Source organism: Bombina bombina, chromosome 6 (genome assembly GCF_027579735.1).
Source record: "Bombina bombina isolate aBomBom1 chromosome 6, aBomBom1.pri, whole genome shotgun sequence".
Classification (NCBI taxonomy): Eukaryota; Metazoa; Chordata; class Amphibia; order Anura; family Bombinatoridae; genus Bombina; species Bombina bombina.
Window position 1 is genome coordinate 413,703,078 of NC_069504.1, and position 27,279 is coordinate 413,730,356.

Genomic DNA, 27,279 nt, shown 5'->3' on the forward strand with positions numbered 1-27,279 from the left:
TTAAGTGATAGCTCTTTATACACCAAACTCACCTTTAATCCCACGCTCTCTTTCAAACTTAGCCACTTATATCTTTGTTCCAGAGCCCAGCACCCCTTATTTTCGCATAGTGCCCAAAATACACAAACAGTTAATTAAGCCTCCGGGATGGCCCATTGTGGCCAGTAATGGTTCACTGTGCGAGAAATTGGGTAGCTGGCTGGATCATATACTACAACCTACTATGCTATCCCTACCTGGTTATATTAAGGATAGTACACATCTCATAACACAATTAAAGGACATTGTCTGGAAGGACACATATACTTGGGTCACTATAGATGTGGCGGCTCTGTATTCCAACATTCCCCACACATTGGGATTGGAAGCCATTAACATTATGTTACATCAACACTCCAACTATAGTGACCAATTCATTTCCTTCATTGTCCAAGTCACTGAATTCCTACAAAAGCATAATTTCTTTATGTTTCAAGGGGAGTACTATCTGCAGAGATGCGGTACGGTAATGGGGGCGAAATTTGCCCTGGCTTATGCCAACATCTATATGGGCTGGCTAGAGCTTAACCGCATCTTTGCAGATAGTTTCCCTTTTTCTGATAATGTTATTTTATATGGGCGCTTCATTGACAATAACACGGTAGACACCTTTATTGACTTTATGAATGATAACCAATACAACTTGTCCTTTACGGCCCAGAGTAGTACCACTAAGATTAACTTTCTTGACCTGCTAATTGAAGTGGATCAAGATAAAATCCTCACCTCAACCTATCGCAAACCTTTAGCTCGCAACACCATACTACAAGCAGATTCATGTCACATCTCCCACTTAAAAAGAGGGATTCTGAAAGCACAATATTTACAGTTGCGCAGGAATTGCTCAGATGTTACAAAATATTACCTTCAAGCCCAAGAATTGACCACTAGATTAGTGCAAAGAGGTTACCATAGAGCTACCCTTAAAAAATTAGAAGTACCAGTTGCCCAAATGGATAGAAAGGAACTTTTCACATCCAGAAAAAAGAATACAGTCTTTCATAATAAGGGTAGTTTAGACCCTCACAGCCAGTCTACTCTGCTTATAACACAGTTTACTAGACAATACCAGCAGATCTGCAATGTAGTCAAGAAAAACTTGACTATATTGAAGGGGGATGATGCCCTAATTGAAGTAATAACAAAGGGAGTAAAATGTATAGCCAGAAAAACTTAGCAGGTAAACCTATACCTAATGTAACACATTCAAATTGGCTTAGTCCCAAAGTGGGATGCTTTAAGTGTGGTCATGTTCCTTGCAAAGCATGCACCTGTATTACAGTTACAGACACTTTTACCTCCAGCGTTACACAACAAACATTTAATATTAAGGATACAATTTATTGCACTTCTCAATTTGTCATTTATTTGGTCAATTGTCTCTATTGCTCCCAGCAGTATGTTGGGATCACAACCCGTCCTTTAGAAAGACAGAATTTGCGAACATTTACGGTCCCTTGATGATAAAGAACCTAAAACACCTGTAGCAAAACAATTTAGACTTCATGGTTTAGGCTCTAAATATTTTTCTTGCATAGGGATTGACAAAATCAAAATGTATCCTAGAGGGGGCGAAAGAGAAAAGAATCTTCGAAGGAAAGAGATTTTTTGGATAGTTAAATTGCACACAAGGGTACCTGAAGGTTTTAATAAGAGAATGGATGTAGACCTATTTGTAGAATAGTACCATATAACAAATGGTCATAAAATTACAGCATTCTTATTAATAACCATGTTCCAGAAATAAGTTAAAAGCAAAAAGTAGTAAAGTACTTAATTATTTATCATTATTTATTTAGTTAGTTTTTGTTTAATTAATGCTTATGATTATACATTTTTTATTGTATATGTTTTCTATTATTAAATTATTTTTACACATATATTTTGTTAATTATTTCTTTTGTGGCATAGGCGTTCCTTTTTTTTCTCCTTTGTCTGATATATATGATAAGTTTGTATAACCTATTGCCCTGTACAGATACTTTTAGATCAGTACCACTGGTCTTTTTTAGTTTCAGCTTACCTTATTAGTCTGTAGCTTGTGACCTCATTATGAGCCCATTGGCCGGCTATCTGTATATAGGGCATAGCATTACCTGTGATCTTTAGCCTCTGATAAAGCGCATGTGCGCATGCGCGAAACGCATCAGGTGATCTCTGAGTTATTCACCTATGCACCTGGCAACTGTTGCTGAATAAATAAACCTGTTTTCAAGCCTTAAGTCTCCGGTTTTCCATTTCTCCTTTTGGAACCTGGTTTTCTATATATTATATGTGTGTGTGTGTACACCCCTCAATGTTTTGTAAATATTTTATTATATATTTTCACGTGACACCACTGAAGAAATTACACTTTGCTACAATGTAAAGTAGTGAGTGTACAGCCTGTATAACAGTGTATATTTTCTGTCCCCTTAAAAGAACTGAACACACAGCCATTAATGTCTAAACCGTTGGCAACAAAAGTGAGTACAACCCTAAGTGAAATTGTCAAAATTGGGCCCAATTAGCCATTTTCCCTCCCCGGTGTCATGTGACTCGTTAGTGTTACAAGGTTTCAGGAGTGAATGGGGAGCAGGTGTGTTAAATTTGGTGTTATCACTCTCACATTCTCTCATACTGGTCACTGGAAGTTCAACATGGCACTTCATGGCAAAGAACTCTATGAGGATCTGAAAAAAAGAATTGTTGCTCTACATAAAGATGGCCTAGGCTATAAGAAGATTGCCAAGACCCTGAAACTGAGCTGCAGCACGATAGGCAAGACCATACAGCGGTTTCACAGGACAGGTTCCACTCAGAACAGGCCTCGCCATGGTCGACCATAGAAATTGAGTGCACATGCTCAGCGTCATATCCAGAGGTTGTCTTTGGGAAAACATACTTTATGTAAGAACTTACCTGATAAATTAATTTCTTTCATAATGGCAAGAGTTAATGAGCTAGTGACGTATGGGATATACATTCCTGCCAGGAGGGGCAAAGTTTCCCAAACCTCAAAACACCTATAAATACACCTCCCACCACGCTCACACCTTAGTTTAATGTATAGCCAAGTAGTGAGGAGTAAAAAGGAGTAAAAAAGCATATGAAAAAAGAGGAACTGGAAAATAATATTGTGCTTTTATACAAAAAATATATAACCACCAAAAACAGGGTGGGCCTCATGGACTCTTGCGATTATGAAAGAAATGAATTTATCAGGTATGTTCTTACATAAATTATGTTTTCTTTCATGTAAATGGCAAGAGTCCATAAGCTAGTGACATATGGGATAAAATACCCAAGATGTGGAAGTCCACAGAAGAAGGATAAAATAAAAACAGCTATTTCCGCTGAAAAATTAAATCCAAACAAAAAATAAGTTTTTCTTATAAATTTCAAGAAAAAAACTTAAAATATAAACAGAAGAATCAAACTGAGACAGCTGCCAATGGTAAAATTTAGTAAATGTATGCAAAGAAGACCAAGTTGCTGCTTTGCAAATCTGATCAACTAGAGCTTCATTCTTAAAAGCCCAAGAAGTGGCAACTGATCTAGTAGAATGAGCCATAATTCTCTGAGGCACAGACTGCCCCGCCACGAAGTAAGCCTTGGGAATCAAAAGCTTAACCAAGATGCCAAAGAAATGGCAGAGGTTTTCTGACTTTTCCTAGAACCAGAAAAAACAACAAATACACTAGAAGTCTTCCTTAAATCTTTAGTAGCCTCAACATAGTATTTTAAAGTTCTTATCACATCCAAAGAGTGTAACGATTTCTCAAGAGAATTCTTAGGATTCGGACACAAGGAAGGAACAACAATTTCCCTACTAATGTTGTTAGAATTCACAACCTTAGGAAGAAATTTAAACGAAGTCCGGAAAAAAGCTTTATCCTGATGGAAAATCAGAAAAGGAGTCTCACAAGAGAGATCAGAGAATTCAGAAACTCTTCTAGCAGAAGAGATAGCCAAAAGGAACAATACTTACCAAGAAAGCAGTTTAATATCCAAAGAATGCATAGGCTCAAAAGGAGGAGCCTGCAAAACCTTCAAAACCAAATTAAGACACCAAGGAGGAGAAATAGATTTAATAACAGGCTTGATATGGACCAAAGCCTGAACAGAACTGTGAATATCAGGAAGTTTAGTAATCTTTCTATGAAATAAAACAGAAAGAGCAAAGATTTGTCCCTTCAAAGTACTTGCAGACAAACTTTTATCCAAACCGTCCTGAAGAAACTGTAAAATTCTGTAAACTGTAAAATTGTAAAGAAAAGAGAATTTATGAGAACACCATGAAATATAGGTTTTCCCAACCCAATAATAAATCTTCCATGAGCCTGCAACATAGTATTAATGAAACCTCTATGACGAAGCACTAAGCATTCAATTTCCATACCTTCAAATTTTACGATTTGAGATCCTGATGGGAAAATGGCCCTTGAGACAGGAGGTCTGGCCTTAAAGGAAGTGGCCAAGGTTGACAACTGGACATCCGGACAAGATCCGCATACCAAAACCTGTGAGGCCATGCTGGTGCTATCAGAAACACATGAATGTTCCATTATGATCTTGGAGATCACCCTTGGAAGAAAACTAGCGGCGGAAAAATATAAGCAAGTTGGTAAGACCAAGGACTGCTAACGCATCCACCGTCTCCGCCTGAGGATCCCTGGACCTGGAAAGATATCTGAGAAGTTTCTTGTTTAGATGGGAAGCCATCAGATATATTTCTAGAAGACCCCACATCTGTACAATGTAAAAAAACACATCTGGAGGGAGAGACCACTCCCCCGGATGTAAAGTCTGACAGCTGAGATAATCCGCTTCCCAATTGTCTACACCTGGGATATGAATCGCAGAAATTAGACAAGAGTTGGATTGAGCCCAAGAAAGTATCTGTGATACTTCTTTCATTGCTAAAGGACTGCAAGTCCCTCCCTGATGATTAGATTTGAATAAAAACCCAGACCCTGTTCCTAAGGCGGAACTGGTATAATCACCCCTGAAAGCTCCAAATCTGAAACGCACTTCAGAAAAGCCTAAGCTTTCACAGGATTTGTTGGAACGTGAGAGAGAAAAAATCTTCTCCCAGGAGGTCTTATTCTGAAACCTATTTGATACCCTTGAAAGACAATGCTCTGAATACACTGATTCTGAACAGAATCTGCCAAATGTTTTGAAATAATTTCAATCTGCCCCCCACCAGTTGAACTGGATTGAGAGCCGCACCTTCATGCAGTCTTGGGGGCTGGCTTTGGTTTCTTATAAGGCTTGGATTTATTCTGATAAAGACAAAAGCAGAGAGACACCAAGGCATAGAGCAGTATCAAAAAGCATATACAGCAGCACTGAGGCAAAGGAGTAGCAGGGCAATCCAATAGTTAAAAAATATAACTTTTATTTAAACATGTGTTAAAAGAATACACAGCTCCAAACTCCCTGACTAGTTTCGTGCCCTATAGGCACTTAATCATAGGGTAAGTTTGTCAGGTGATAGTACCTCTATTTAAAGAGACCAATACACCTGTATACAATTAAATGAAACAACACATACATACTACTCAGGGAGTCAGGGAGTTTGGAGCTGTGTATTCTTTTAACACATGTTTAAATAAAAGTTATATTTTTTAACTATTGGATTGCCCTGCTACTCCTTTGCCTCAGTGCTGCTGTATATGCTTTTTGAATCTATATTTTCGGCTACACCGGCCGTTTTTTCACAGCTTAGCACCCCTGTTACTTGTTAGCTGCCTGTATCCGCCTCTGCATATGGATTGTGCCAGAACTCCCTGCCTGTAGCAGCCTGGTATTGTTTGTCTGCATAGAGCAGTATCGTCAAGTCGTAAGAAGACCGGCCCTCCCCTAGATAGATGGAATATTCACAAGTGGAGCGACACAGCGTGTCAGTACTCGCAAACCGGAACTATTGAGAGTCGCCCGGCAGACACACAGTGGCTAAATGACGTGCAGGACCGCGTCCAATCCCAGTGTCGGTTTCTCCAGATCTCTCCCAGCAGCGGTCTTATGACAGAGCCAATATAATGGGCTGGAGTAACTGGTTTGCATAAATAAATGTGTAGTAGATATACCACAACACAGCACAGGTAATGGAGATAAAAGTGTATGAAAATATAAACAGAAAAACAATAACAGCAACGCGTTTCTCGTCAGATGGCCGTTTCATCAGGCTGTAAATCCTATATCTAAATCATCTCACTAAATACCCTGCATTAACCAATACGAGGGCGTCCTCAGAACACAACCCCCTCCTATATTAAGACATGAATTAACTATTAGAGTCGTGATAACAAATGAACATACAATTCATACAGTATGTTAGAGAGTTTGATATACATCAAAACAAACCCCCTGTTTGTTCTAGAATAACTTTCTAATACATTAAAATATTTGTGTATATTATAAAAAACATACCTAAACATACAGTATATAAAATTCATATATTGAATAAATTGATATAAATATCCATATATACAAAAAAATCTGACGTATCATAATGCTATGTTCATACGAAGCCTCAATATGTGTCCTCTATATAGTAATAGATATATAATATCCTTAATGTTTCCTATATGCATTACCATATAATCCTACATATAAATATATGTAGGATATTAGCTGAATACCCCTCATCACAATTGAACTTCAGATAGACGTTCAAAATAGAATATCTCTAGCCTATTAGCCTCAAGCTAACTACATTTATGCCAGTGGGTATATCTATTCACTATCATATTCACTATCATTCATCATAACTGCATTTTGCTATAAGATGCTATATTACTATCGTTATACAAAACTGTATTGCACTCATTGATGTTCAATAGTCTATAATGACACTACATGGACCTAAAATGTTATAGATGTTGACATATACTCTTGGTGAATTTCTTATAGTGATAATATTTCCAAACATGCCCATCCTCTTGGAAACAGAAAAGCATATCCAGTTACCTAGAGCCTGTAGTTTCCCTTGCAACCCCCCAAAAAGGAAAAAGACCTCATGGCCACGGGATGTAGAGGACGAGGCACAGCCCTCAAAAAGGCAAAACTACAGGCACTAGGTAAAGGGATATATAACCTCTCTTCACATATTTTAACTGAATGAGGTGAGAATTTTGGGTAGGGGCCTGTCTTTCAGTCCCACAAATAAACATAATGTGTTTTCTCTTTTTGCTGATTTAAATTGTTTTACTCAAAAGCTATCTATGCAGAAATATTTGCCGAGAAAAAACTCAAAAATGAAATATATGCTCCTATACTTACTAACCATATGGACATTAGACTGGCAGGCACACAAATTCCAGTATTTAAACCTGACTCACTAGCTGAACAATTGTGTGTATATACGAACCGAATTTAAGAACAAATCTAATCTTACACCACAACTACAGAATAATGCCAATATTGAGATCTTTAGACAGTTGGTGGGAGATGATATAGAATTAATTTCAAAAAATTCTAATAAGAAATTTAAAGATAATCTATACACCAATGAATGAAGAGCTATAACAAGCTTGAGAAGTGATAGATCCCTAGTCATAAGGCAGGCGGATAAGGGAGGTGGAATTGTCCTCCAAAATTTGGAAGACTATCTTTTGGAGGCTAGGAAAATACTTTTTGACACCTCCTATTATATCAAACTCAATTATAACCCGACTATACAATATAAAGATATAGTAAAAGATCTTGTAGAACATGCATTTATGGAAGGTATAATACTTAAAGAGGAAAAAGAGTTTTTTTTGTCCGAAAGAACCTAATTATGCCTTTAAATACTATCTGCCAAAACTATATAAGAACCCAAAGTGCCCCCCAGGGAGGCCCTTAATCGCGGGTATTGGAAGTCTTACTGATAATGTGTCCTCTTATGTGGACTATTTCTTACAAAAATATGTACTTGGCCTCGCATCTTATATTCGTGATTCTACTGATTTAATTAAGAAACTAGAATCTGTTCCTGTGACTCAGGATTTGTTATGGATAACTTGTGACGTACAGTCACTATACTCTAATATATCACATCAACTAGGTATTTCAGCAGTATCTGAGTATTTACAGGGAGATATTTATTTGCCTTCCAATCAATGTCAGTTTATTCTACAACTCATATCTTTCATCTTGAGGCATAATTATTTTCTGTTTCAGGATAGTTTTTTTTCTTCAAACTAAGGGTACCGCCATGGGTACCAGGTTCGCCCCTAGTTATGCCAATTTGCTCATGGGTTCATTTGAACATCAATATGTCCATGACAAGGCATGCGGGGTGAACCTGGTATTCTATGGGCGGTACATTGATGATATGATTTTCATATGGAAGGGTTGTATAACCTCTGCCAATTCTTTTGTTGAACATCTTAACCATAATGACATGGGACTTTCTTTCACGAGTTGTATACATTAGGAGACTATAGTGTTTCTGGACCTTAAATTGAAATATATGGGGAATAAGGTTACGAGTACTACCCATTTCAACAGTTACTTGGATATTAATAGCCATCATTATTTCCCATGGAAACGAAATGTGCTTTATGGCCAATTTAAACGGATCCGACGTAACTGCAGCAATTTATAACTACCCCATCATATTATAGAAAATGTTTTTTTGAGAGCTGAACTTGATAAAAGGGAGGATTATTTTAAACCTAAAAGGACTACTATGATAGAGTCTAATCTGATGAAAAAATTGGTATTATTTATTACAGATTACAATTTGCATAATTAAAAAGAGAGAAGCGCTCAACCTGGGAACGAACAATAGCATAATAGCTTGTTCTATGGCTAGTTACCACCCTAGAAGCAGCCTCTTTTTGCTCAATATGTGCCTTTCACAGAAAAGAACTTTCCTGTAGCATATCAGTCTGATCCTGACTTCACAGTACAGTCCAGCCCCGAAATACCAGGCAATCCCTTTCTGAACAAGAGAAACAGCAAAACCCCAGACGTACGTTTCGGCCTATTGTGGGCCTCGTCAGTGAGGTGCAGCCATATCCCTCTAGGCACACTGAGCAACGGGTCCACGTCTGGATTCCCGCATCACACTTAGGGAGACTTCCCTAAGTGTCATAATTTGCATAATTAAAAAGAGAGAAGCGCTCAACCTGGGAACGAACAATAGCATAATAGCTTGTTCTATGGCTAGTTACCACCCTAGAAGCAGCCTCTTTTTGCTCAATATGTGCCTTTCACAGAAAAGAACTTTCCTGTAGCATATCAGTCTGATCCTGACTTCACAGTACAGTCCAGCCCCGAAATACCAGGCAATCCCTGTCTGAACAAGAGAAACAGCAAAACCCCAGACGTACGTTTCGGCCTATTGTGGGCCTCGTCAGTGAGGTGCAGCCATATCCCTCTAGGCACACTGAGCAACGGGTCCACGTCTGGATTCCCGCATCACACTTAGGGAGACTTCCCTAAGTGTCATAATTTGCATAATTAAAAAGAGAGAAGCGCTCAACCTGGGAACGAACAATAGCATAATAGCTTGTTCTATGGCTAGTTACCACCCTAGAAGCAGCCTCTTTTTGCTCAATATGTGCCTTTCACAGAAAAGAACTTTCCTGTAGCATATCAGTCTGATCCTGACTTCACAGTACAGTCCAGCCCCGAAATACCAGGCAATCCCTTTCTGAACAAGAGAAACAGCAAAACCCCAGACGTACGTTTCGGCCTATTGTGGGCCTCGTCAGTGAGGTGCAGCCATATCCCTCTAGGCACACTGAGCAACGGGTCCACGTCTGGATTCCCGCATCACACTTAGGGAGACTTCCCTAAGTGTCATAATTTGCAAGATTAAAAAGAGAGAAGCGCTCAACCTGGGAACGAACAATAGCATAATAGCTTGTTCTATGGCTAGTTACCACCCTAGAAGCAGCCTCTTTTTGCTCAATATGTGCCTTTCACAGAAAAGAACTTTCCTGTAGCATATCAGTCTGATCCTGACTTCACAGTACAGTCCAGCCCCGAAATACCAGGCAATCCCTTTCTGAACAAGAGAAACAGCAAAACCCCAGACGTACGTTTCGGCCTATTGTGGGCCTCGTCAGTGAGGTGCAGCCATATCCCTCTAGGCACACTGAGCAACGGGTCCACGTCTGGATTCCCGCATCACACTTAGGGAGACTTCCCTAAGTGTCATAATTTGCATGATTAAAAAGAGAGAAGCGCTCAACCTGGGAACGAACAATAGCATAATAGCTTGTTCTATGGCTAGTTACCACCCTAGAAGCAGCCTCTTTTTGCTCAATATGTGCCTTTCACAGAAAAGAACTTTCCTGTAGCATATCAGTCTGATCCTGACTTCACAGTACAGTCCAGCCCCGAAATACCAGGCAATCCCTTTCTGAACAAGAGAAACAGCAAAACCCCAGACGTACGTTTCGGCCTATTGTGGGCCTCGTCAGTGAGGTGCAGCCATATCCCTCTAGGCACACTGAGCAACGGGTCCACGTCTGGATTCCCGCATCACACTTAGGGAGACTTCCCTAAGTGTCATAATTTGCATAATTAAAAAGAGAGAAGCGCTCAACCTGGGAACGAACAATAGCATAATAGCTTGTTCTATGGCTAGTTACCACCCTAGAAGCAGCCTCTTTTTGCTCAATATGTGCCTTTCACAGAAAAGAACTTTCCTGTAGCATATCAGTCTGATCCTGACTTCACAGTACAGTCCAGCCCCGAAATACCAGGCAATCCCTTTCTGAACAAGAGAAACAGCAAAACCCCAGACGTACGTTTCGGCCTATTGTGGGCCTCGTCAGTGAGGTGCAGCCATATCCCTCTAGGCACACTGAGCAACGGGTCCACGTCTGGATTCCCGCATCACACTTAGGGAGACTTCCCTAAGTGTCATAATTTGCATAATTAAAAAGAGAGAAGCGCTCAACCTGGGAACGAACAATAGCATAATAGCTTGTTCTATGGCTAGTTACCACCCTAGAAGCAGCCTCTTTTTGCTCAATATGTGCCTTTCACAGAAAAGAACTTTCCTGTAGCATATCAGTCTGATCCTGACTTCACAGTACAGTCCAGCCCCGAAATACCAGGCAATCCCTTTCTGAACAAGAGAAACAGCAAAACCCCAGACGTACGTTTCGGCCTATTGTGGGCCTCGTCAGTGAGGTGCAGCCATATCCCTCTAGGCACACTGAGCAACGGGTCCACGTCTGGATTCCCGCATCACACTTAGGGAGACTTCCCTAAGTGTCATAATTTGCATTATGCGGGAATCCAGACGTGGACCCGTTGCTCAGTGTACCTAGAGGGATATGGCTGCACCTCACTGACGAGGCCCACAATAGGCCGAAACGTACGTCTGGGGTTTTGCTGTTTCTCTCGTTCAGAGAAGGATTGCCTGGTATTTCGGGGCTGGACTGTACTGTGAAGTCAGGATCAGACTGATATGCTTCAGGAAAGTTTTTCTCTGTGAAAGGCACATGTTGAGCAAAAAGAGGCTGCTTCTTGGGTGGTAACTAGCCATAGAACAAGCTATTATGCTATTGTTCGTTTCCAGGTTGAGCGCTTCTCTCTTTTTATTTATGCAAATTATGACATTTTGGGAAGTCTCCCTAAGTGTGATGCGGGAATCCAGACGTGGACCCGTTGCTCAGTGTACCTAGAGGGATATGGCTGCACCTCACTGACGAGGCCCACAATAGGCCGAAACGTACGTCTGGGGTTTTGCTGTTTCTCTCGTTCAGAGAAGGATTGCCTGGTATTTCGGGGCTGGACTGTACTGTGAAGTCAGGATCAGACTGATATGCTTCAGGAAAGTTTTTCTCTGTGAAAGGCACATGTTGAGCAAAAAGAGGCTGCTTCTTGGGTGGTAACTAGCCATAGAACAAGCTATTATGCTATTGTTCGTTTCCAGGTTGAGCGCTTCTCTCTTTTTATTTATGCAAATTATGACATTTTGGGAAGTCTCCCTAAGTGTGATGCGGGAATCCAGACGTGGACCCGTTGCTCAGTGTACCTAGAGGGATATGGCTGCACCTCACTGACGAGGCCCACAATAGGCCGAAACGTACGTCTGGGGTTTTGCTGTTTCTCTCGTTCAGAGAAGGATTGCCTGGTATTTCGGGGCTGGACTGTACTGTGAAGTCAGGATCAGACTGATATGCTTCAGGAAAGTTTTTCTCTGTGAAAGGCACATGTTGAGCAAAAAGAGGCTGCTTCTTGGGTGGTAACTAGCCATAGAACAAGCTATTATGCTATTGTTCGTTTCCAGGTTGAGCGCTTCTCTCTTTTTATTTATGCAAATTATGACATTTTGGGAAGTCTCCCTAAGTGTGATGCGGGAATCCAGACGTGGACCCGTTGCTCAGTGTACCTAGAGGGATATGGCTGCACCTCACTGACGAGGCCCACAATAGGCCGAAACGTACGTCTGGGGTTTTGCTGTTTCTCTCGTTCAGAGAAGGATTGCCTGGTATTTCGGGGCTGGACTGTACTGTGAAGTCAGGATCAGACTGATATGCTTCAGGAAAGTTTTTCTCTGTGAAAGGCACATGTTGAGCAAAAAGAGGCTGCTTCTTGGGTGGTAACTAGCCATAGAACAAGCTATTATGCTATTGTTCGTTTCCAGGTTGAGCGCTTCTCTCTTTTTATTTATGCAAATTATGACATTTTGGGAAGTCTCCCTAAGTGTGATGCGGGAATCCAGACGTGGACCCGTTGCTCAGTGTACCTAGAGGGATATGGCTGCACCTCACTGACGAGGCCCACAATAGGCCGAAACGTACGTCTGGGGTTTTGCTGTTTCTCTCGTTCAGAGAAGGATTGCCTGGTATTTCGGGGCTGGACTGTACTGTGAAGTCAGGATCAGACTGATATGCTTCAGGAAAGTTTTTCTCTGTGAAAGGCACATGTTGAGCAAAAAGAGGCTGCTTCTTGGGTGGTAACTAGCCATAGAACAAGCTATTATGCTATTGTTCGTTTCCAGGTTGAGCGCTTCTCTCTTTTTATTTATGCAAATTATGACATTTTGGGAAGTCTCCCTAAGTGTGATGCGGGAATCCAGACGTGGACCCGTTGCTCAGTGTACCTAGAGGGATATGGCTGCACCTCACTGACGAGGCCCACAATAGGCCGAAACGTACGTCTGGGGTTTTGCTGTTTCTCTCGTTCAGAGAAGGATTGCCTGGTATTTCGGGGCTGGACTGTACTGTGAAGTCAGGATCAGACTGATATGCTTCAGGAAAGTTTTTCTCTGTGAAAGGCACATGTTGAGCAAAAAGAGGCTGCTTCTTGGGTGGTAACTAGCCATAGAACAAGCTATTATGCTATTGTTCGTTTCCAGGTTGAGCGCTTCTCTCTTTTTATTTATGCAAATTATGACATTTTGGGAAGTCTCCCTAAGTGTGATGCGGGAATCCAGACGTGGACCCGTTGCTCAGTGTACCTAGAGGGATATGGCTGCACCTCACTGACGAGGCCCACAATAGGCCGAAACGTACGTCTGGGGTTTTGCTGTTTCTCTCGTTCAGAGAAGGATTGCCTGGTATTTCGGGGCTGGACTGTACTGTGAAGTCAGGATCAGACTGATATGCTTCAGGAAAGTTTTTCTCTGTGAAAGGCACATGTTGAGCAAAAAGAGGCTGCTTCTTGGGTGGTAACTAGCCATAGAACAAGCTATTATGCTATTGTTCGTTTCCAGGTTGAGCGCTTCTCTCTTTTTATTTATGCAAGTTAGATTTTGATGTTTGAATGGACCCTGTATCAGAAGATCCTGTCTTAGAGGTAGAGACCAAGGTGGACAGGATGACATGTCCACTAGATCTGCATACCAAGTCCTGCGTGGCCATGCAGGCGCTATTAGAATCACTGATGCTCTCTCCTGTTTGATTTTGGCAATCAATCGAGGAAGCAGCGGGAAGGGTGGAAACACATAAGCCATCCCGAAGTTCCAAGGTGCTGTCAAAGCATCTATCAGAACCGCTCCCGGATCCCTGGATCTGGACCCGTAGCGAGGAAGTTTGGCGTTCCGGCGAGACGCCATGAGATCTATCTCTGGTTTGCCCCAACGTCGAAGTATTTGGGCAAAGACCTCCGGATGAAGTTCCCACTCCCCCGGATGAAAAGTCTGGCGACTCAAGAAATCCGCCTCCCAGTTCTCCACTCCCGGGATGTGGATTGCTGACAGGTGGCAAGAGTGAGACTCTGCCCAGCGAATTATCTTTGATACTTCCATCATTGCTAGGGAGCTTCTTGTCCCTCCTTGATGGTTGATGTAAGCTACAGTCGTGATGTTGTCCGACTGAAACCTGATGAACCCCCGAGTTGTTAACTGGGGCCAAGCCAGAAGGGCATTGAGAACTGCTCTCAATTCCAGAATGTTTATTGGTAGGAGACTTTCCTCCTGATTCCATTGTCCCTGAGCCTTCAGAGAATTCCAGACAGCGCCCCAACCTAGAAGGCTGGCGTCTGTTGTTACAATTGTCCAGTCCGGCCTGCTGAATGGCATCCCCCTGGACAGATGTGGCCGAGAAAGCCACCATAGAAGAGAGTTTCTGGTCTCTTGATCCAGATTCAGAGTAGGGGACAAGTCTGAGTAATCCCCATTCCACTGACTCAGCATGCACAATTGCAGCGGTCTGAGATGTAGACGTGCAAAGGGTACTATGTCCATTGCTGCTACCATTAAGCCGATCACCTCCATGCATTGAGCTACTGACGGGAGTTGAATGGAATGAAGGACACGGCATGCATTTAGAAGCTTTGTTAATCTGTCTTCTGTCAGATAAATCTTCATTTCTACAGAATCTATAAGAGTCCCCAAGAATGGAACTCTTGTGAGAGGAAAGAGAGAACTCTTCTTTTCGTTCACTTTCCATCCATGCGACCTTAGAAATGCCAGAACTAACTCTGTATGAGACTTGGCAGTTTGAAAGCTTGAAGCTTGTATCAGAATGTCGTCTAGGTACGGAGCTACCGAAATTCCTCGCGGTCTTAGAACCGCCAGAAGGGCACCCAGAACCTTTGTGAAGATTCTTGGAGCCGTAGCCAATCCGAATGGAAGAGCTACAAACTGGTAATGCCTGTCTAAGAAGGCAAACCTTAGATACCGGTAATGATCTTTGTGAATCGGTATGTGAAGGTAAGCATCCTTTAAATCCACTGTGGTCATGTACTGACCCTTTTGGATCATGGGTAAGATTGTCCGAATAGTTTCCATTTTGAACGATGGAACTCTTAGGAATTTGTTTAGGATCTTTAAATCCAAGATTGGCCTGAAAGTTCCCTCTTTTTTGGGAACCACAAACAGGTTTGAGTAAAACCCTTGTCCTTGTTCCGACCGCGGAACCGGATGGATCACTCCCATTAATAACAGATCTTGTACACAGCGTAGAAACGCTTCTTTCTTTATCTGGTTTGTTGACAACCTTGACAGATGAAATCTCCCTCTTGGGGGAGAGAATTTGAAGTCTAGAAGGTATCCCTGAGATATGATCTCTAGCGCCCAGGGATCCTGAACATCTCTTGCCCAAGCCTGGGCGAAGAGAGAGAGTCTGCCCCCCACTAGATCCGGTCCCGGATCGGGGGCCCTCGATTCATGCTGTCTTAGGGGCAGCAGCAGGTTTCCTGGTCTGCTTGCCCTTGTTCCAGGACTGGTAAGGTTTCCAGCCTTGTCTGTAACGAGCAACGGCTCCTTCCTGTTTTGGTGCAGTGGAAGTTGGTGCTGCTCCTGCTTTGAAATTCCGAAAGGGACGAAAATTAGACTGTCTAGCCTTAACTTTGGCTTTGTCTTGAGGCAGGGCGTGGCCCTTACCTCCTGTAATGTCAGCGATAATTTCTTTCAAACCGGGCCCAAATAAAGTTTGCCCTTTGAAAGGTATATTAAGTAATTTGGACTTAGAAGTTACATCAGCTGACCAGGATTTTAGCCACAGCGCCCTACGTGCCTGAATGGCGAATCCTGAGTTCTTAGCCGTAAGTTTGGTTAAATGTACTACGGCCTCCGAAATGAATGAATTAGCTAGTTTAAGGACTCTAAGCCTGTCCGTAATGTCGTCCAGCGTAGCTGAACTAAGGTTCTCTTCCAGAGACTCCATCCAAAATGCTGCCGCAGCCGTAATCGGCGCGATGCATGCAAGGGGTTGCAATATAAAACCTTGTTGAACAAACATTTTCTTAAGGTAACCCTCTAATTTTTTATCCATTGGATCTGAAAAAGCACAGCTATCCTCCACCGGGATAGTGGTACGCTTAGCTAAAGTAGAAACTGCTCCCTCCACCTTAGGGACCGTTTGCCATAAGTCCCGTGTGGTGGCGTCTATTGGAAACATCTTTCTAAATATTGGAGGGGTGAGAACGGCACACCGGGTCTATCCCACTCCTTAGTAACAATTTCAGTTAGTCTCTTAGGTATAGGAAAAACGTCAGTACTCGCCGGTACCGCAAAGTATTTATCCAACCTACACAATTTCTCTGGTATTGCAACAGTGTTACAATCATTAAGAGCCGCTAAAACCTCCCCTAGTAATACACGGAGGTTCTCCAATTTAAATTTAAAATTTGAAATATCTGAATCCAATCTGTTTGGATCAGAACCGTCACCCACAGAATGAAGCTCTCCGTCCTCATGCTCTGCAAGCTGTGACGCAGTATCAGACATGGCTCTAGTATTATCAGCGCACTCTGTTCTCACCCCAGAGTGATCACGCTTGCCCCTTAGTTCTGGTAATTTAGCCAAAACTTCAGTCATAACAGTAGCCATATCTTGTAATGTTATCTGTAATGGCCGCCCAGATGTACTAGGCGTCACTATATCACGCACCTCCCGGGCGGGAGATGCAGGTACTGACACGTGAGGCGAGTTAGTCGGCATAACTCTCCCCTCGCTGTTTGGTGAAATTTGTTCAATTTGTACAGATTGGCTTTTATTTAAAGTAGCATCAATACAGTTAGTACATAAATTTCTATTGGGCTCCACCTTGGCATTGGAACAAATGACACAGGTATCTTCCTCTGAATCAGACATGTTTAACACACTAGCAAATAAACTTGCAACTTGGTTACAATCTTATTTAACAAAAACGTACTGTGCCTCAAAGAAGCACTAAACGATTAAATGACAGTTGAAATAATGAACTGAAAAACTGTTATAGCATCAATCCTTGAAAACAACACAACTTTTAGCAAAGGTTTGTTCCCATTAGTAAAGTAACAATAATTAAATTTGAAACGTAAAAATTACAGAGCAACGTTTTTAATCACAGTCAATATATAAGTCTCACAGCTCTGCTGAGAGAATCTACCTCCCTTCAAAGAAGTTTGAAGACCCCTGAGTTCTTTTTTAGAGATGAACCGGATCATGCAGGAAATACAAGAGTAACTGACTGGAAATTTTTGATGCGTAGCAAAGAGCGCCAAAAACGGCCCCTCCCCCTCACACACAGCAGTGAGAGAGAAACCAAACTGTCACAATTAAAACAAGCAACTGCCAAGTGGAAAAATAATGCCCAAACATTTATTCACTCAGTACCTCAGAAAATGCAAACGATTCTACATTCCAGCAAAAACGTTTAACATAATAAATACCTATTAAAAGGTTTAATGTACTTTTTACAGAGTAATTCCAGTGAAGTACCATTCCCGGAATACTGAAGTGTAGAGTATACATTCATGTTATTATAACGGTATGGCAGGATTTTCTCATCAATTCCATTCAGAAAATAAAAACTGCTACATACCTCAATGCAGATTCATCTGCCCGCTGTCCCCTGATCTGAAGCTTTTACCTCCCTCAGATGGCCGAGAAACAGCAATATGATCTTAACTACTCCGGTTAAAATCATAGTAAAAACTCTGGTAGATTCTTCTTCAAACTCTGCCAGAGAGGCAATAACACGCTCCGGTGCTATTGTAAAATAACAAACTTTTGATTGAAGTTATAAAAACTAAGTATAATCACCATAGTCCTCTCACACATCCTATCTAGTCGTTGGGTGCAAGAGAATGACTGGGAGTGACGTAGAGGGGAGGAGCTATATGCAGCTCTGCTGGGTGAATCCTCTTGCATTTCCTGTTGGGGAGGAGTTATATCCCAGAAGTAATGATGACCCGTGGACTGATCACACATAACAGAAGAAATAGTACTCATCGGTACCATTTAAAATAAAAAAAACTTCTTGATTGAAGAATCTAAAACTAACACCTCACTTTACCTCTTTGTATTACTAACACAGGCAAAGAGAATGACTGGGGGTGGAGGGAAGGGAGGAGCTATATATATATATATATATATATATATATATATATATATATATACACAGCTCTGCTGTGGTGCCATTTGCCACTTCCTGTTAGCAGGAGGTTAATATCCCACAAGTAAGGATGAAATCCGTGGGCTCGTATCTTGTAGAAGAAATAAAGCTTAGCACTTACCTTAGAAGGCTGCCCGGCAGTAGGGCATCTCACCCGGCTTGTGAAGTTCTTTCCTCCCCTTCACATTGGCCTGTGGAAACAAAAAGTACTGAGCATTTTCTTCCCTCAGACTTTTACAAACAGGGCAGCATACAATCTATGGGAGGCGCAGTGAGAATAATGTCCCACAAGTTCCCATTACTTTAAAGCCACCAAATGCTTCTCTTTTTGTACTGAAGAGACTGATCTGGTCTAAGCTACACCCCAGAACAAAGTAGCACACTGTGGCACTACTTAAAAAATAATAAAATCTTGATTGAAGAATCTATAACCAACACCTCACTTTGCCTCTTCCTATCACTAACACAGGCAAAGAGAATGACTGGGTTGGGAGGGAAAGGAGGAGCTATTTATACAGCTCTGCTGTGGAGCTCTTTGCCTCCTCCTGCTGACCAGGAGGCGTAATCCCACAAGTAAGGATGAAATCTGTGGACTCATCGTATCTTGAAAAAGAAATTGTATTCTCTACCTGAATCATGAAAGAAAATTTTGGGTTTAGTGCCCCTTTAATGCTAGAAGCCCAATTTGAACCTTTAATTTAGGTCTTTTTATGATTATACTTAAAAACAGTCTATGTGGCCATCACTCTGCAAGAAAAGTACAAATTTGCCATGTGTACATACAGTACAGATTTTCTTTTATACTTACAATTTTATAATCTGTATGGCATGTAGGGGGCTAACCTTGATGCCCCTTTTTACTCACTGTTTTGTTTTTTAAATATGATGTTTTTAATAAACAAGTTTTAAACTCAAGCATAGTGAAAGCACCTTACATCCTCCTGCTCATTGGAGTGCTACATTGATGTGAACTGTGTATCCTGCTTATGATCCTGTCTACTTTGTGGAACCAGGAGAGAGTGAGCAGATACACCCTGAGATATCAGCCTACACATTAGGGTGCTATTGCCAAATGTGAGTGCCCTTTAGGCTCTTGCTTTACATACCCTAATCAATGTGGTTGATCTGCACAAGAGGAGCCCCTCTGTCTTGTTTTTCATTTTATAATCTTACCTACTTATTGTCCAGATATGAGGACAATGAAAAGTAAAGCATAGTATATAATGAATGTTGTCAGATGCTTATGTAATCATACTAACAGCGGAGGAAAACAAATCATCTTGTTTGTAATCCTGCAGGCATACCCTTAAGGTCTTTCTACTGTAATTAATACAATTTTAACTTGGATAGTACTGTGCATTGTTAAGGCATTTTCATTAAAGTCAGTTGCAGCTCCACATGAGCTCAGGGCTCATTATTCAAGAGCCATCAAATCTTCTTGCTCAATGGAAGCAGTTGCATCCCTACTGAGAACTGCCAAGTGTTGGCTTGGAAAATACAAAAATACGCTACTTCCTCATCACAAGTTGGAATCCCACAATCAGCAACCGCAAAGTTTGGAAGTTAATAAGTTCTGCTGTATCACTGTACAATTCTTTTTATGCACTACTTTTTTCTTATCACATTACTAAGAATTATATAGGGTGATCCAAGATAATAGAAATAGAAATTTGTATCCCAAATAATTCTCAAGATCATGTCCCTCATGCATTCTGTTCTGGACATGCACAAAGAATAGAGGGGAGCCAGCATTGAGGTAGTAAGAGGGGGGAGTAGAAATTTTCTGTCCACTGTCAGGAGAGGAGCCTCGTATTGGTAAGTATTATCTAGGAATATGAGGCAAGATACAGAAATGTCTATTTTGTATTTCCTTTCTTTAGTTTCATTTTCTTCTTTATTCAACGTCAGTACCGCACTTTTAAAAACAGAATTTATGTTTACCTGATAAATTTCTTTCTCCAACGGTGTGTCCGGTCCACGGCGTCATCCTTACTTGTGGGATATTCTCTTCCCCAACAGGAAATGGCAAAGAGCCCAGCAAAGCTGGTCACATGATCCCTCCTAGGCTCCGCCTACCCCAGTCATTCGACCGACGTTAAGGAGGAATAATAGCATAGGAGAAACCATATGGTACCGTGGTGACTGTAGTTAAAGAAAATAAATTATCAGACCTGATTAAAAAACCAGGGCGGGCCGTGGACCGGACACACCGTTGGAGAAAGAAATTTATCAGGTAAACATAAATTCTGTTTTCTCCAACATAGGTGTGTCCGGTCCACGGCGTCATCCTTACTTGTGGGAACCAATACCAAAGCTTTAGGACACGGATGAAGGGAGGGAGCAAATCAGGTCACCTAAATGGAAGGCACCACGGCTTGCAAAACCTTTCTCCCAAAAATAGCCTCAGAAGAAGCAAAAGTATCAAACTTGTAAAATTTGGTAAAAGTGTGCAGTGAAGACCAAGTCGCTGCCCTACATATCTGATCAACAGAAGCCTCGTTCTTGAAGGCCCATGTGGAAGCCACAGCCCTAGTGGAATGAGCCGTGATTCTTTCGGGAGGCTGCCGTCCGGCAGTCTCGTAAGCCAATCTGATGATGCTTTTAATCCAAAAAGAGAGAGAGGTAGAAGTTGCTTTTTGACCTCTCCTTTTACCTGAATAAACAACAAACAGAGAAGATGTTTGTCTAAAATCCTTTGTAGCATCTAAATAGAATTTTAGAGCGCGAACAACATCCAAATTGTGCAACAAGCGTTCCTTCTTTGAAACTGGTTTCGGACACAGAGAAGGTACGATAATCTCCTGGTTAATGTTTTTGTTAGAAACAACTTTTGGAAGAAAACCAGGTTTAGTACGTAAAACCACCTTATCTGCATGGAACACCAGATAAGGAGGAGAACACTGCAGAGCAGATAATTCTGAAACTCTTCTAGCAGAAGAAATGGCAACTAAAAACAAAACTTTCCAAGATAATAACTTAATATCAACGGATACAACGGCAAAGAGAATGACTGGGGTAGGCGGAGCCTAGGAGGGATCATGTGACCAGCTTTGCTGGGCTCTTTGCCATTTCCTGTTGGGGAAGAGAATATCCCACAAGTAAGGATGACGCCGTGGACCGGACACACCTATGTTGGAGAAAAAGCCCTCTTTTCCAATGGGACTTCCATAGCGCCGGTATTACGAGTTTGCATGGGAGGCCAAAAAGTGAGCGGTACAAACTATACTGACAAAATTCGTACTGCCATCTAAAGTCCGTAGTTATCAGTTTTACGTTACAAATCTAACATAAAACTCATAACTAAACAGCAACAAAGTACACTTAACACCCATAAACTACATATTAACCCCTAAACCGAGGCCCTCCCGCATAGCAAATACTAAAATAAAATTATTAACCCCTAATCTGCTGCTCCGGACATCGCCGCCACTATTAAAATGAATTAAGCCCTCTTCCGCCACTACTATAATAAACCTATTAACCCCTAAACCGCCGCCCCGCATCGCAATCACTACTTAAATATTATTAACCCCTAATTTGCCGTCCGCCCACATCGCTACTATAATAAACCTATTAACCACTAAACCACAAGCCCCCCACAACAAAATATACTAAACTATTAACCTCTGGCCTCCCACATCACTACATAAATATATTAAAGTGAAGGTCCATTTTGATGACTTAGTGCCCGGTTTTTAATAAACCTATTAAAAACAAGGGCACTTTAATTCATCAAAATTGACATTTCACTGTTTTCTTCAAAAACTTACCTTTTAATCCTGGCAGCCGCTCCAGCACTTCCTCCCCCTGTCGCAAGACGTCTTCGCGGGTCCAAAATGACGAATCCGGCTTCCTCCAATCACAGCATTGCATCAGGCCAAGATTCCCCGGGGGGGGGGGGGGTGAAGCTGTGATTGGAGGAAGCCTGATTTGTCATTTCTGACGTCTGCAGAGGCTTCCGACGGCAGGGGGAATCGCTGGAGCGGCATTCAGGATTAAAAGGTACGTTTTTGAAGAAAACAGTGAAATGTCAATTTTGATTAATTAAAGTGCCCTTGTTTTTAATAGGTTTATTAAAAACTGGGCACTAATTCATCAAAATGGACCTTCACTTTATCCCCTAACCTAACCCTAAGCATAAGTCTAACCCTAACACCCCCTAAAAAATATAATTAAAATAAATCTAAATAAACCTTACAATTACTGAAATAATTCCTATTTAAAACTAAATACATACTTATCTGTAAAAAAAAAAAAAAAAACCTAAGCGAGCTACCATATTACCAATAGTTATATTGTAGCTATCTTAGGTTTTATTTCACAGGTAAGTTTGTACTTATTTTAACTAGGTAGACTAGTTAGTAAATAGTTATTAACTATTTCCTAACTACCTAGTTAAAATAAATACACATTTACCTGTAAAATAAAACCTAACCTGCCTTACACTAAAACCTACCATTACAATCAAATCAAATAAATTAATCAAATACAATTATCTAAATTACAAAAAAAAACACTAAATTGCACAAAATAAAAAACTAAATGATCAAAAAAACAACAACGAATTACTCCTAATCAAATAGCCCTATCAAAATAAAATAGCCCCGCCCCCCCCCCCAAAAAAAAATAATAAAACCCCTAGCCTACACTAAACTGCCAATAGCCCTTTTGCTGGGCATTGCCCCAAAGATAACAGATCTTTTACCTGGCAATAATATTTACAAACCCCCCCCACAGTAAAACCCACCACCCACCCAACCAAACCCCCCCAAATAAATAAACCCTGAAAAAGGCATTTGAATGGGCATTGCCCTTAAAGGGCATTTAGCTCTTTTACGGTGCCCAAACCCAAAGCTAAAAATAAAACCCACACAATAAACCCTTAATAAAACCTAACACTAACCCCCGACGATCCACTTACAGTTTACGAAGACCGGACATCTATCCTCATCCAGCCGGCGAAGTCCTCATCCAAGCGGGCAGAAGTCTCCATCCAAACGGCATCTTCTGTCTTCATCCATCCGGCGCATAGCCGGTCCATCTTCAAGACATCCTGCGCGGAACATCCTCTTCTTCCGATCGTCGCTGGAAAATGAAGTTCACTTTAAGTGACGTCATCCAAGATGGCGTCCCTTACATTCCGATTGGATGATAGAATTCTAACAGCCAATAGGAATTAAAGGGGAAAAATCCTATAGGCTGAGCCCGCATTCTATTGGCTATTCCAATCAGCCAATAGAATGCAAGCTCAATCCTATTGGCTGATTGGATCAGCCAATAGGATTTTTTACCCTTTAACTCCTATCGGAATGTAAGGGGCGCCATTTTGGATGACATCACTTAAAGTGAACTTAATTTTCCAGCGACGATCGAAAGAAGAGGATGCTCCTCGCTGGATGGATGAAGATAGGAGATGCCGCTTGGATGAGGACTTCTGCCCGCTTGGATGAGAATGGATGTCCAGTCTTCGAAAACTTTAAGTGGATCGTCGGGAGTTAGTGTTAGTTTTTTTTTTTAAGGGTTTATTGAATGGGTTTTATTTTTAGCTTAGGGTTTGGGCACCGTAAAAAAGAGCTAAATGCCCTTTTAAGGGCAATGCCCATCCAAATGCCCTTTTCAGGGCAATGGTTAGCTTAGGTTTATTTAGATAGAGTTTTATTTGGGTGGGTGGTGAGTTTTACCTGGCAATAAAAATTACAACCCCCCCCTCCCCCAACAGTAAAAGAGCTGTTATCTTTGGGGCAATGCCCCACAAAAGGCCCTTTTAAGGGCTATTGACAGTTTAGTGAAGGCTAGGGGGTTTTATTATTGGGGGGGGGGGGGGTTTATTTTGATAGGGCTATTAGATTAAAAGTAATTTGTTGTTTTTTTTTAAATTTTGTTTTTTATTTTGTGTAATTAAGTGTTTTTTTTGTAATTTAGATAATTGTATTTTATTAATTTAATTTGTTTGATTGTAATGGTAGGTTTTAGCGTAAGGCAGGTTAGGTTTTATTTTACAGGTAAATTTGTATTTATTTTAACTAGGTAGTTAGTAAAGTTAATAACTATTTACTAACTTGTCTACCTAGTTAAAATAAATACAAACTTACCTGTGAAATAAAAATAAATCCTAAGCTAGCTACAATAGAACTATTAGTTAGTTTGTAGCTAGCTTAGGTTTTTTTTACAGGTAAGTATGTATTTAGTTTTAAATAGGTATTATTTAGGTAATAATTGTAAGGTTTATTTAGATTTATTTTATTTTTAAGTTAGGGGTGTTAGGGTTAGACATATGCTCAGGGTTACGTTAGGGTTATGGTTAGGTTTAGGGGTTAATATATTTATGTAGAGTTAGTGATGTGGGAGGCCAGAGGTTTAGAGGTTAATAACTTTAGTATAGGGATGTCGACATTGGGGGAAGCAGAATAGGAGTTAATAACTAATGTAGGTGGCGGCGATGTTAGGGGAGGCAGATTGGGGGTTAATAACTAATGCAGGTGGCGGCGATGTTAAAGGGATAGTAAACCCAAAAACTTTTTAAATCTTTATTAAAACATTATTTATGTGACATATTTCAAATAAGTACCTGTTAAATTTTTTCACTCGTTTTCTAATTATTCTTCATCTAAGATCTTTAACAGTAACGCATGCGCATTTTCGCCCCTCAGTCCTAGCATGACCGTCACTATTCTGGCACAGAAAGCAGGGCGGACTTCATGATAGTGACATCAACGTTGGTGGGAGTGGCGCACCAGAGCGCTCAGCTCTGAAGATTCACGGAACACAAGCACATTGGGGAATCATGTGTTACTTTACTAGAGGTAAGTATAATAAGTACCCCTAGGCTAACGAGCAAGTTGATTTGATCTTAGTAAAAGGACGTTACCCCTAGACTATCATTTTTTTAACCCCTAGAAAAAAAGAGCATGTTTTTTTTTTCTTATAAGGCAGTGACTTATAAGAGTGACTAACCAGCAATTATTTTTAACCCCTAGACTAACGAGCAAGTTGTTTTGTTCTTACAACACTCAGATTAATCGCAGGAGCTGCAAAGATTAAAAGCAATAGCAAATTCAGATATTAATAATTAACTTTAGTCGCATCTGAATTTGCTATTGCTTTTAATCTTTGCAGCTCCTGCGATTAATCTGAGTGTTGTAAGAACAAAACAACTTGCTCGTTAGTCTAGGGGTTAAAAATAATTGCTGGTTAGTCACTCTTATAAGTCACTGCCTTATAAGAAAAAAACATGCTCGTTTTTCTAGGGGTTAAAAAAATGATAGTCTAGGGGTAACGTCCTTTTACTAAGATCAAATCAACTTGCTCGTTAGCCTAGGGGTACTTATTATACTTACCTCTAGTAAAGTAACACATGATTCCCCAATGTGCTTGTGTTCCGTGAATCTTCAGCGCTGAGCGCTCTGGTGCGCCAGTCCCACCAACGTTGATGTCACTATCATGAAGTCCGCCCTGCTTCCTGTGCCAGAATAGTGACGGTCATGCTAGGACTGAGGGGCCAAAATGCGCATTCGTTACTATTAAAATAATTATATGCGCATGCGGACCGCCATGATGTTTCTACCTAGGTAGAACATCATTATAGGGTCCACATAATGTGATAAAAATGGGCTTGGCAATATAAAGATATTTGATTTAGAATAACTAGAAAACGAGTGAAAAAATTTATTTGAAATATGTCACATACATAATGAAGTTTTAATAAAGATTTAAAAAGTTTTTGGGTTTACTATCCCTTTAAGGGCGGCAAATTAGGGGTTAATAACATTATGTAGGTTGCGGCGATGTCGGGGGCGGCAGATTAGGGGTGTTTAGACGTGGTTTTTATGTTAGGGTGTTAGGTTTAAACATAACTTTTTCTTTCCCCATAGACATCAATCGGGCTGCATTACGGAGCTTTTGTTTCCGCGATCGCAGGTGTTAGGCTTCTTTTTTTACATCAATGGGGAAATCATGCACGAGCACGTCAAAGCAACGCTTGTAATTTCGGTGCAGTATGGAGCTCAACACCACCATATCGCCCGCACAAGCCTGCTTTTTACAAACTTGTAATAGCAGCGCTATAGGGAGGTGAATTAACGCAGCTTTTGTGGTGGTCGTTAATTTCCCTATAGCACTCAAAACTCGTAATCTAGCTGTCTGTTGCTTAACATAGATTTCTGTAAGACACTGAAATGAAGAATCGTATTTACACAAACAGTACATTAATTGTAGCGTTATCACTAGCAAGCTGCCCTGTTAAGTTGATAAAAAGGAAGTCTAAAAGAAGGTAAAATCATTCAGTTACGTGTAAAAAAACAACTGTCCACACCGCAGCTAAAATGTTCCAATAATTTTAGTTAAAAATATCAGAAAAAAGTCTTACCTCTAAAGAGTTGGTTAGATAGACTATATTCTCCAAAAGAACAGCCTGCTCATCGAACTCCAGCTGTAGATCCAAAATCCGAGCACCCTTCTTTTCTAGATTTTCCTTAAATTTGAAGACAAGAAAATAATGGTTTACAAAGTTCTAGTACCATGCATAAAAAGAACAAAGCATTAGAAGTTGGCAAGATAACAACATGCATTATTATTAAAGGTACAGTAAAGTCATAATGAGAAATTCATGATTTAGACAGAGCATATAATTTAAAACTACGTTCCAATTTACTTATATTATTTGCTTACTTCACTTGTTATACTTTGTTGAAGGTTTTTTTTCTAGGTAAGCTCAGGAGCAGCAAAACACCTGGGTGCTAGCTGCTGATTGGTGGCTGCATATACATACCAATTGTCATTGGCTCATCCATGTGTTTAGTTAGCAACCAGTAGTGCATTGCTGCTCCTTCAACAAATGATACAAAGAGAATGAAGCAAATTTGATAATAGAAGTAAACTGGAAAGTTGTTTAAAATTATATGTTCTACCTGAATCATGAAAGACAAATTTTGGGTTTCATGTCCCTTTAAAATAAATCTGTCTGCCAACTCCCTTT

General features: G+C 40.8%; 1 protein-coding gene across 1 annotated transcript in view; it reads left to right on the top strand.

Annotated features, from left to right (window-relative positions):
- The window catches only part of LARS1 (leucyl-tRNA synthetase 1), a 321,337-nt gene that overhangs the window by 144,527 nt on the left and 149,531 nt on the right, over nucleotides 1-27,279 (top strand). Inside the window, exon 15 of the mRNA XM_053719280.1 lies at nucleotides 84-1,174. Within this exon, the coding sequence (XP_053575255.1) occupies nucleotides 84-1,174 (1,091 nt within the window). The remainder of the gene's footprint in view (nucleotides 1-83; nucleotides 1,175-27,279) is intronic.